We start from the raw sequence: 12,195 nt of genomic DNA, 5'->3' as shown, positions 1-12,195 counted from the left end.
AGATCACATAAAATGAGGTGGCGTACAAATAAATTAATGTGGAATACACATAAATTAACGTGGCAAATCACATAAAATTATGTGGCAGGCCACCCAAAAAATAATGCAGCATATCACATAAAATGATGTGGTGTCCACATGAATTAATGTGACACATCACATAAATTCATGTGGCAGGCAAATCACATAAATTATAGCGGAAAATCCCAAACATTTATGTGGCAGGCTACATAAATTCATGCGGCAAATCACATAAAATGAGGTGGCATACACATAAAATTAATGTGGCATACACATAAATGAATGTGGAATACACATAAATGAACGTGGCAAATCACATAAAATGAGGTGGCATACACATAAATTAATGTGGCAAATCACATAAAACAATGTGGCGGGCCATGCAAAAAATAATGCAGCATATCACATAAAATGAAGTGGCATACACATAAATTAATCTGCAATACACATAAAGTAATGTAGCAAATCACATAAAATGATGTGGCATCCACATAAATTCATGCAGCGAATCACATAAAATGAGGTGGCGGACCACACAAAAAATAATGCAGCAAATCACATAGAATTAAGTGGCATCCACATAAATTAATGTGGAATACACATAAATTAAGTGGCAAATCTTATAATATTATGTGGCATCCACATAAATTCATGCGGCAAATCACATAAAATGAGGTGGCGTACACATCAATTAATCTGGAATACACATAAATTAATGTGGCAAATCACATAAAATGATGTGGCAGGCCACCCCAAAAATAATGCAGCATATCACATAAAATAATGTGGTATCCACATAAATTCATGCGGAAAATCACATAAAATGATGTGGCATCCACATAAATTCATGCGGCAGACCACATAAAATGAGGTGGCGTACAAATAAATTAATGTGGAATACACATAAATTAATGTGGCAAATCACATAAAATGATGTGGCGGGCCACCAAAATAATGCAGCATATCACATAAAATGATGTAGTGTCCACATGAATTAATGTGACATATCACATAAATTGATGTGGCGGGCAAATCACATAAAATGACTTGCCTATGACTGCCACATAATTATGGCGGGCCACATAAATTGTGGCGGAAAATGCCAAACAATTATGTGGCAGGCTACATAAATTCATGTGGCAAATCACATAAAATGAGGTGGCATACACATAAATGAATGTGGAATACACATAAATGAATGTGGAAAATCACATAAAACAATGTGGCGGGCCACACAAAAAATAATGCAGCATATAATTGTAATTTTCCTGAAGGAATCAATAAAGTACTATCCATATATCACATAAAATAATGTGGCGTCCACATAAATTAATGTGGCAAATCACATAAAATAATGTGGCGTTCTCATAAATGAATGTGGAAAATCACATTAAATGACATAAAATAAAGCGGCGTGGCCACGTAAGACGACGCGGCGGGCCGTAGAATTATCGCGGCAAATAAACATAAAATGATCCGACGCCTGGGCGTTAAACCCAGAAAGTAATTACAAACTCGCGACGGTGAAGTGCCAGAACATAGCGGTAATTCCATTGTAAACAACTAAAACCTCACAAAGGTGAAGTTACAGCATTCAACTTTATCGCCATGAACTGTAAAAGCCCGGCTGTGCAGCGACAGCAAATGACTGTTAGATATTTGACAGTGAATTGCTGTAAAAGTAAAGCAATTATTAGCTGGTAATTTTCTGAGTTTCCAATGAACATATTTGCAGTGTGCAGGATGAGTGCACTTCTAGTTGGATTAACTTCTTTGGAGTGGATGCGCTGCTACTCATCCCGGCTTAATGCTTATTAAACTGAATGACCTTCTTACTATGAGGAGGTGAGCACACTTCTAGCCATAACATGTTGTTGTTGGAGGAATATTCAAACTTCACAGTACTCATATTGCATGTTGACGTCACTGCGTTTCCTCCAAGATGGACATTGCTTTTGAAGACTCCAAAATGTGACACATGCAACATGAGCTTCGTTGCCACAACAACACTCGTCCACGTCCACGAGAGTGGCTGCACGCATTGTCACGCAGCCCCCGAGAGACTGCTGTGGTGTGATGAGAATAACCTACCTTTTTCAGACAGGCCATCCGTGGTCGATACCGCTGGCCGTGATCTCGGAGAGTGTTTCTAACTGTCATGATGGCCGATGATAATTTCCACTACGGCTCACACACTCAATGCAACTGCGAGCTCTATGTGTGTGTGTGTGTGTGTGTGTGTGTGTGTGTGTGTGTGCGTGTGTGTGTGCGTGTCGTGTAGGGATGCTGATGCTGCTGCCGGAGGGGATGTGCAATGATCAATACCGATGGCGCCTTCGCGTACTCCCAACAAGGTCGGAAAATTGAGCATCACACTCTCAAACTACTGTTTTATACATTTTATACGACTAGCACAACCAAGAAAAGATTGCTGCGTTTGAAACAATACTACATGAGAGAACTCGTTTCTAGATTAGTTCATGATTTAAAAAAAAAAAAAAAAAAAAGAAGCTTATTGTCTATGTCAGTGAACGCAACACACTGTGCGGACACTCCCGGTGATGGCTTAATTACCCCCATTCCCCGCTAGATGGAGACGTTACAGCGTGGATGCATTCCAATATCTCAGGGGTTGGCAACCCGCGGCTCTAGAGCCGCATGCGGCTCTTTAGCGCCGCCCTAGTGGCTCTCTGAAGCTTTTTCAAAAATGTATGAAAAATGGAAAAAGATGAGGGGAAAAAAAAAACATTTTTTTGGTTTTAATATGGTTTCTGTATGAGGACAAACATGACACAAACCTCCCTAATTGTTATATAGCACACTGTTTGTATTAAACATGCTTCACTGATTCGAGTATTTGGCGAGCGCCGTTTTGTCCTACTAATTTTGGCGGTCCTTGAACTCACCTTTAGTTTGTTTCCATGTATAACTTTCTCCGACTTTCTAGGACGTGTTTTATGCCACTTCTTTTTCTGTCTCATTTTGTCCACCACACTGTTAACGTTGTGCGTGAAGGCACAAAGGTGAGTTTTGTTGATGTTATTGACTTGTGTGGAGTGCTATTCAGACATATTTGGTCACTGCATTAATGCTAGCTAATCGATGCTAACATGCTATTTAGGCTAGCTATATGTACATATTGCATCATTATGCCTCATTTGTAGCTATATTTGAGGTCATTTGGTTTCCTTTAAGTCCTCTTAATTCAATTTATATCTCATGACACACTATCTGTATGCAATATGGCTTTTAATTTTTTGCGGCTCCAAACAGATTTGTTTTTGTATTTTTGGTCCAATATGGCTCTTTCAACATTTTGGGTTGCCGACCCCTGCAATATCTAGAATGATAAATACACGTATATAAATGTTGTTAGAGGAGGCCTATACGTATTTATTTGTGTACTTGCTGTTTATGGCACTTCTGGTTAAATTACACACCACGTAGTTTTATTTCCGACGCTTTTGAAAGCAACACGACTCAAACTTGTGAGGGTATCAACCAATGAGAAGGCGGGATTTCTCCATCGAGGAAAAGTGTTACGCAATAGCAGCCACCGGCCGCTAGGGGGCATTGTTGTATCACTGAATCAAGCTTGAAAAGTCAAAACTTTAGTTAGGTGATCGTTTTAAGTGTTTGTTTGTTTTTTTGAGAACGAAAAAAATTATGTGGCAGGCTACGTAAATGAATGCGGCAAATCACATTAAATGAAGTGGCATATACATATGAATTAATGTGGAATACACATAAATTAATGTGGAATACACATAAATTAATTTGGCAAATGACATAAAATGAGGTGGCATCCACATAAATTCATGCGACAAGTCACATAAAATGATGTGGCGTACACATAAATTAAAGTGGCAAATCCCCAAAAAATTATGTGGCAGGTTATGTAAATTAAAACGGAAAATCACATAAAATTATGTGGCGGGCCACCGGAATTAAAGTGGCAAATCACATAAAATGTTGTGGCGTACACATAAATTAAAGCGGAAAAATCCCAAAAAATTATGTGGCAGGCTATGTAAATTAAAGCGGGAAAATCACTTAAGATGAAGTGGCGGGCCACTGGAATTAAAACGGCAAATCACATAAAATGAGGTGGCGTACACATAAATTAATGTGGAATACACATGAATTAATGTGGCAAATCACATAAAATGATGTGGCATCCACATAAATTCATGCGGCAAGTCACATAAAATTATGTGGCGTACACATAAATTATAGTGGCAAATCCCCAAAAAATTATGTGGCAGGTTATGTAAATTAAAACGGAAAATCACATAAAATGATGTGGCGGGCCACAGGAATTAAAGCGACAAATCACATAAAATGTGGTGGCGTACACATAAATTAAAGCGGAAAAATCCCAAAAAATTATGTGGCAGGCTATGTAAATTAAAGCGGGAAATCCCTTAAGATGAAGTGGCGGGCCACAGGAATTAAATCGGCAAATCACATAAAATGTGGTGGCGTACACATAAATTAAAGCGGAAAAATCCCAAAAAATTATGTGGCAGGCTATGTAAATTAAAGCGGGAAATCCCTTAAGATGAAGTGGCGGGCCACAGGAATTAAAGCAGAAAATCACATAAAATGTGGTGGCGTACACATAAATTAAAGCGGAAAAATCCCAAAAAATTATGTGGCAGGCTATGTAAATTAAATCGGGAAATCCCTTAAGATGAAGTGGCGGGCCACGGGAATTAAAGCGGCAAATCACATAAAATGTGGTGGCGTACACATAAATTAAAGCGGAAAAATCCCCAAAAATTATGTGGCAGGTTATGTCAATTAAAGCGGGAAATCCCTTAAGATTAAGTGGCGGGTCACAGGAATTAAAGCGGCAAATCACATAAAATGTGGTGGCGTACACATAAAATAAAGCGGAAAAATCCCAAAAAATTATGTGGCAGGCTATGTAAATTAAAGCGGAAAATCACATAAAATGATGTGGCGGGCCAAGGAATTAAAACGAAAAATCACATAAAATGATGTGGCGGGCCACAGGAATTAAAACGAAAAATCACATAAAATGATGTGGCGTACACATAAATTAATGTGGAATACACATAAATTAATGTGGCAAATCACATAAAATGAGGTGGCGTACACATAAACTAATGTGGAATACACATAAATTCATGTGGCAAATCACATCAAATGAGGTGGCGTACACATAAATTGATGTGGAATACACATATATTAATGTGGCAAATCACATAAAATGAGGTGGCGTACACATAAATTCATGCGGCAAATCACATAAAATGAGGTGGCGTACACATAAATTGATGTTGAATACACATAAATTAATGTGGCAAATCACATAAAATGAGGTGGCGTACACATAAATTAATGTGGAATACACATAAATTAATGTGGCAAATGACATAAAATGAGGTGGCGTACACATAAATTAATGTGGAATACACATTAATTAATGTGGCAAATCACATTAAATGAGGTGGCATAACCTAAATTGATGTGAAATACACATATAATAATGTGGCAAATGACATATAATGAGGTTGGCGTACACATAAATTCATGCGGCAAATCACATAAAATGAGGTGGCGTACACATAAATTAAAACGGTAAATCCCCCAAAAATTATGTGGCAGGCTATGTAAATTAAAGCGGAAAATCACATAAAATGATGTGGCGGGCCACGGGAATTAAAGCGACAAATCACATAAAATGAGGTGGCGTACACATAAATTCATGCGGCAAATCACATAAAATGAGGTGGCGTACACATAAATTGATGTTGAATACACATAAATTAATGTGGCAAATCACATAAAATGAGGTGGCGTACACATAAATTAATGTGGAATACACATAAATTAATGTGGCAAATGACATAAAATGAGGTGGCGTACACATAAATTAATGTGGAATACACATAAATTAATGTGGCAAATCACATCAAATGAGGTGGCGTAACATAAATTGATGTGAAATACACATATATTAATGTGGCAAATGACATATAATGAGGTGGCGTACACATAAATTCATGCGGCAAATCACATAAAATGAGGTGGCGTACACATAAATTAAAACGGTAAATCCCCCAAAAATTATGTGGCAGGCTATGCAAATTAAAGCGGCGAATCCCAAAAAATTATGTGGCAGGCTATGTAAATTAAAGCAAAATTATGTGGCGGGCCACATGAATTAAAAGCGGCAAACCACATCAAATGAGGTGGCGTACACATAAATTAATGTGGAATACTCATAAATTAATGTGGAAAATCACATAAAATGATGTGTCGGGCCGCTCAAAAAATAATGCAGCAAATCCCATAAAATTATGTGGCGTCCACATAAATTAAATACAAGAATAAAAAAGTTTTAGAGAAGTCCTATACCTTTTTATTTTTGTACTTACTTTTTGTGGCACTTCCGGTTATATTACACTACGTATTTTTGTGTATTTCCGACGCTTTTGAACGCAACACGACTCGTATCAACCAATGAGAAGGCGGGATTTCTTCTATCTAGGAAAAGTGTTACGCAATAGCAGCCACCAGCAGCTAGGGGGCATCCTTCTATCACTAATTCAAGCTTTAAAAAGTCCAAACTTTAGTTAGGCGACCTATGTAAGTGTTTTATTTGAGTAGGAATAGGTAATACAGTCCTTATTTAATCGCGTAAAGGTGCTAAAGTCGGGTTGTTTGTCGTTAAACGCGTGTAGCGCGAGCTCGAGCTACCCAACTTTGCTAGCTCGCTAGCGTCATTTAAAGAGTTGATAAAAGTCGTGAATATGAAATTCGTCGTTTTTTTTTCTTGTTAAAGCGCAGCCGGCCTAAAGATAGGATAATGGCACATAAAATTAAGTGGCGGGCCACTGGAATTAAAGCGGCAAATCACATACAATGAGGTGGAATACACATAAATTAACGTGGAATACTCATAAATTAATGTGGCAAATCACATTAAATGATGTGTCTTGCCGCACAAAAAATAATGCAGCAAATCACATAAAATTAGGTGTCGTACACATAAATTAAAGCGGCAAATCACATAAAATGAGGTGGCATACACATAAATTAAAGCGGAGAATCCCAAAAAATTATGTGCCAGGCTATGTAAATTAAAGCGGAAAATCACATAAAATTATGTGGTGGGCCACATGAATTAAAGCGGCAAATCGCATAAAATGAGGTGGCATCCACATAAATTAATGTGGAATACACAGGAATTAATGTGGAAAATCACATAAAATTATGTGGCATCCACATAAATTAATTCGGCAAATCACATAAAATGAGGTGGCGTACACATAAATTAATGTGGAATACACATAAATTAAAGTTGGAAATCACATAAAATGAGGTAGCATCCACATAAATTCATGTGGCAAATCACATAAAATGATGTGGCCTACACATAAAATTATGTGGCAAATCACATAAAATGAGGTTGCGTACACATAAATTAAAGCGGCAAATCCCCAAAAATTATGTGGCAGGCTATGTAAATTAATGCGGAAAATCACATACAATTATGTGTCGGGCCACATGAATTAAAGCGGTAAATCACATAAAATGAGGTGGCGTACACATAAATTAAAACGGCAAATCCCCAAAAATTATGTGGCAGGCTATGTAAATTAATGTGGAAAATCACATACAATTATGTGTCGGGCCACATGAATTAAAACGGCAAATCACATAAAATGAGGTGGCGTACACATAAATTAAAGCGGCAAATCCCCAAAAATTATATGGCAGGCTATGTAAATTAAGGCGGAAAATCACATAAAATTATGTGTCGGGCCACATGAATTAACGCGGCAAATCACATAAAATGAGGTGGCGTACACATATATTAATGTGGAATACACATAAATTAATGTGGAATACACATACATTTATTGTTGTACTTGCTCTTTATGGTACTTCCGGTTAAATTACCCGCTACGTATTTTAGTGAAACGTGTATTTCCGACGCTTTTGAACGCAACACGACTCGTATCAACCAATGAGAAGGCTGGATTTCTTTTATCTAGGAAAAGTGTTACGCAATAGCAGCCACCAGCAGCTAGGGGGCAGCCTTCTATCACTAATTCAAGCTTTAAAAAGTCAAAACTTTAGTTAGGCGACCTATGTAAGTGTTTTATTTGAGTAGGAATAGGTAATAAAGTCCTTATTCAATCGCGTAAAGGTGCTAAAGTCGGGTTGTTTGTCGTTAAGTGCGGAAACGCGAGCTCGAGCTACACAACTTTGCTAGCTCGCTAGCGTCATTTGAAGAGTTGATAAAAGTCGTGAATATGAAATTCGTCTTTTTTGTTTCTTGTAAAAAGCGCGCTTAAAGATAAGATAATGGCACAGAAAATTAAGTGGCGGGCCACTGGAATTAAGGCGACAAATCACATAAAATGAGGTGGCGTACACATAAATTAACGTGGAATACACATGAATTAATGTGGCAAAACACATAAAATGATGCGTCGGGCCGCACAAAAAATAATGCAGCAAATCACATAAAATGAAGTGGCATACACATAAATTAAAGCGGCAAATCCCAAAAAATGATGTAAATTATTAATTAAAGCGGAAAATCACATAAAATGAGGTGGCGTACACATAAATTTATGTGGAATACACATAAATTAATGTGGAATACACATGAATTAATGTGGCAAATGACATAAAATTATGTGGTTTCCACATAAATTCATGAGGCAAATCACATAAAATGAGGTGACGTACACATAAATTAATGTGGCAAATCACATAAAATGAGGTGGCGTACACACAAATTAAAGCAGAAAATCCCATAAAATGATGTGGCAGGCTATGTAAATTAAAACGGAAAATCCCATGAAATTATGTGGCGGCCTACATGAATTAAAGCAGCAAATCACATAAAATGAGGTGGCGTACACATACATTTATGTGGAATACTCATAAATTAATGTGGAATACACATGAATTAATGTGGCAAATCACACAAAATTATGTGGCATCCACATAAATTAATGTGGCAAATCACATAAAATGGGGTGTCGTACACATAAATTAAAGCGGAAAATCCCAAACAATTATGTGGCAGGCCATGTAAATTAAAGCGGAAAATCACATAAAATTATGTGGCGGGCCACAGGAATTAAAGTGACAAATCACATAAAATGATGTGGCATCCACATAAATTAATGGGAAATACACATAAATTAAATATACGGTACGTACACACTACGTATTTTTGTATTTCCGATGCTTTTGAACGCAACACGACTCGTATCAACCAATGAGAAGGCGGGATTTCTCTATCTAGGAAAAGTGTTACGCAATAGCAGCCACCAGCAGCTAGGGGGCATCCTTCTATCACTAATTCAAGCTTTAAAAAGTCCAAACTCTAGTTAGGCGACCTATGTAAGTGTTTTATTTGAGTAGGAATAGGTAATAAAGTCCCTATTTAATCGCGTAAAGGTGCTAAAGTCGGGTTGTTTGTCGTTAAGTGCGGAAGCGCGAGCTCGAGCTACACAACTTTGCTAGCTCGCTAGCGTCATTTGAAGAGTTGATAAAAGTCGTGAATATGAAATTCGTCGTTTTTTTTTCTTGTTAAAGCGCAGCCGGCCTAAAGATAGGATAATGGCACATAAAATTAAGTGGCGGGCCACTGGAATTAAAGCGGCAAATCACATACAATGAGGTGGAATACACATAAATTAACGTGGAATACTCATAAATTAATGTGGCAAATCACATTAAATGATGTGTCTTGCCGCACAAAAAATAATGCAGCAAATCACATAAAATGAGGTGTCGTACACATAAATTAAAGCGGCAAATCACATAAAATGAGGTGGCATACACATAAATTAAAGCGGAAAATCACATACAATTATGTGGCGGGCCACATTAATTAAAGCGGTAAATCGCATAAAATGAGGTGGCATCCACATAAATTAATGTGGAATACACATAAATTAATGTGGAATACACATGAATTAATGTGGAAAATCATATAAAATTATGTGGCATCCACATAAATTAAGGCGGCAAATCCCATAAAATGAGGTGGCGTACACATAAATTAAAGCGGAAAATCTCCAAAAAATGATGTGGCAGGATATGTAAATTAAAGCGGAAAATCACATAAAATTATGTGTCGGGCCACATGAATTAAAGCGACAAATCACATAAAATGAGGTGGCGTACACATAAATTAATGTGGAATACACATAAATTAATCTGGCAAATCACATAAATTAATGTGGAATACACATAAATTAATCTGGCAAATCACATACATTAATGTGGAATACACATACATTCAAGCGGCAAATCACATAAAATGAGGTGGCATACACATAAATAATGTGGAATACACATAAATTAAATACACGTATAAAAACTATACATTTTTATTGTTGTACTTGCTCTTTATGGTACTTCCGGTTAAATTACGCACTACATATTTTAGTGAAAAGTGTATTTCCGACGCTTTTGAATGCAACACGACTCGTATCAACCAATGAGAAGGCGGGATTTCTTCTATCTAGGAAAAGTCTTACGCAATAGCAGCCACCAGCAGCTAGGGGGCATCCTTCTATCACTAATTCAAGCTTTAAAAAGTCCAAACTCTAGTTAGGCGACCTATGTAAGTGTTTTATTTGAGTAGGAATAGGTAATAAAGTCCTTATTTAATCGCGTAAAGGTGCTAAAGTCGGGTTGTTTGTCGTTAAACGCATATCGCGAGCTCGAGCTACACAACTTTGCTAGCTCGTTAGCGTCATTTGAAGAGTTGATAAAAGTCGTGAATATGAAATTCGTCTTTTTTGTTTCTTGTGAGAAGCGCGCTTAAAGATAAGAAAATGGCGCTAAGGAGCTAATGAAAGTGTGTCGGCAGACGGCAAACAGTCTACTTCCTGAGTGGAGGGAAGGGGCTTGGTCCCGTGCCTGCGCCCCGCGACCGCGCAAGCGAATTAGCATCGATGAAGTTGTCGCCAACATGGCGGATTTCCTGCCGACGCGCTCCGTGCTCAGAGTGTGCCTGCCCGTCTGCCTGCTCAACAGCGGCGAGGTGGAGCAGGTCCGCCGCTCCAAGGAGATCGACCGGCGGCTCTCCCGGGAGAAGACGTACGTCAAGCGGCTGGTGAAGATCCTGCTGCTGGGCGCGGGCGAGAGCGGCAAGTCGACCTTCCTCAAACAAATGCGGATCATCCACGGCCAGGACTTCGACCAGACCGCCCGGGAGGACTTCCGAGCCACTATTTACAGCAATGTCATCAAAGGTAACACTTGGCGCCCTTTTTAATGATCATTCCACGTCTTATTTGTGGCTAAAAGTTGTTTGGCGGCGGCACATAAACATTCTGCCCATCTCGACACACCCAACATGAAATCCCCCTTTTCCTTCGGTGCGACTTTTTAGCCTTTTTTTGTTTGTTTTTTGGACTCCTTTCTCGGACTTTAATGTGAAAGGAATCTCCAGCAGTGGGGAAGAATGTGTTGCTCAACCAGGGATGGAGCTCTCGACCAGGGTTATTAAAGTTTGCTGGAGGGGTCTCCAAAGTGTGGCCCGGGGGCCGTCGGGCGAGTCAAACTACAACTAGGGTGCGTCCGGTAACATTCTGGAGACATTATTTGCTCGTCTGTTTTAGGTACAGTCACGGTCAAAAGTTGACATAAACTTGTAAAGAACATAATGTCATGGCTGTCTTGAGTTTCCAATAATTTATACCGTATTTCCTTGAATTGGCGCTGGGAATATAGTATGGGTGAGGGCGGACCTACGTTTTGATTGATTGATTGATTGAGACTTTTATTAGTAGGTTGCACAGTGAAGTACATATTCCGTACAATTGACCACTAAATGGTAACACCCGAATAAGTTTTTCAACTTGTTTAAGTCGGGGTCCACTTAAATTGATTCATGATACAGATATATACTATCATATATACCAGGGGTCACCAACCTTTTTGAAAGCAAGAGCTACTTCTTGGGTAGTGATTAATGCAAAGGGCTACCAGTTTGATACACACTTAAATAAATTGCCAGAAATAGCCAATTTTCTCAATTTACCTTTAACTCTATGTTATTATTAATAATTAATGATATTTATCATTGTGGAAACACTGATCATCTTAATGATTTCTCACAATAAATATATATAGAAACAGATAAATATCAATATGCAACACTTT

At 38.1% G+C, this 12,195-nt stretch overlaps 2 protein-coding genes across 2 annotated transcripts in view; one reads left to right on the top strand and one right to left on the bottom strand.

Annotated features, from left to right (window-relative positions):
- The window catches only part of LOC133656266 (regulator of G-protein signaling 9-like), a 35,726-nt gene extending 33,468 nt beyond the window's left edge, over positions 1-2,258 (bottom strand). The window contains exon 1 of the mRNA XM_062057251.1: positions 2,113-2,258. Within this exon, the coding sequence (XP_061913235.1) occupies positions 2,113-2,181 (69 nt within the window). The 5' untranslated portion in view covers positions 2,182-2,258. The remainder of the gene's footprint in view (positions 1-2,112) is intronic.
- Positions 2,259-10,569: 8,311 nt separating this feature from the next.
- The window catches only part of LOC133656265 (guanine nucleotide-binding protein subunit alpha-13-like), a 52,398-nt gene continuing 50,772 nt past the window's right edge, over positions 10,570-12,195 (top strand). Inside the window, exon 1 of the mRNA XM_062057250.1 lies at positions 10,570-11,282. Coding sequence (XP_061913234.1) covers positions 10,880-11,282 — 403 coding nt within the window. The 5' untranslated portion in view covers positions 10,570-10,879. The remainder of the gene's footprint in view (positions 11,283-12,195) is intronic.

Source organism: Entelurus aequoreus, linkage group LG08 (genome assembly GCF_033978785.1).
Source record: "Entelurus aequoreus isolate RoL-2023_Sb linkage group LG08, RoL_Eaeq_v1.1, whole genome shotgun sequence".
In the NCBI taxonomy this organism is placed as follows: domain Eukaryota; kingdom Metazoa; phylum Chordata; class Actinopteri; order Syngnathiformes; family Syngnathidae; genus Entelurus; species Entelurus aequoreus.
Note: the sequence above shows the minus strand (reverse complement) of the source record. Positions and strands in the feature narration are given on the sequence as shown.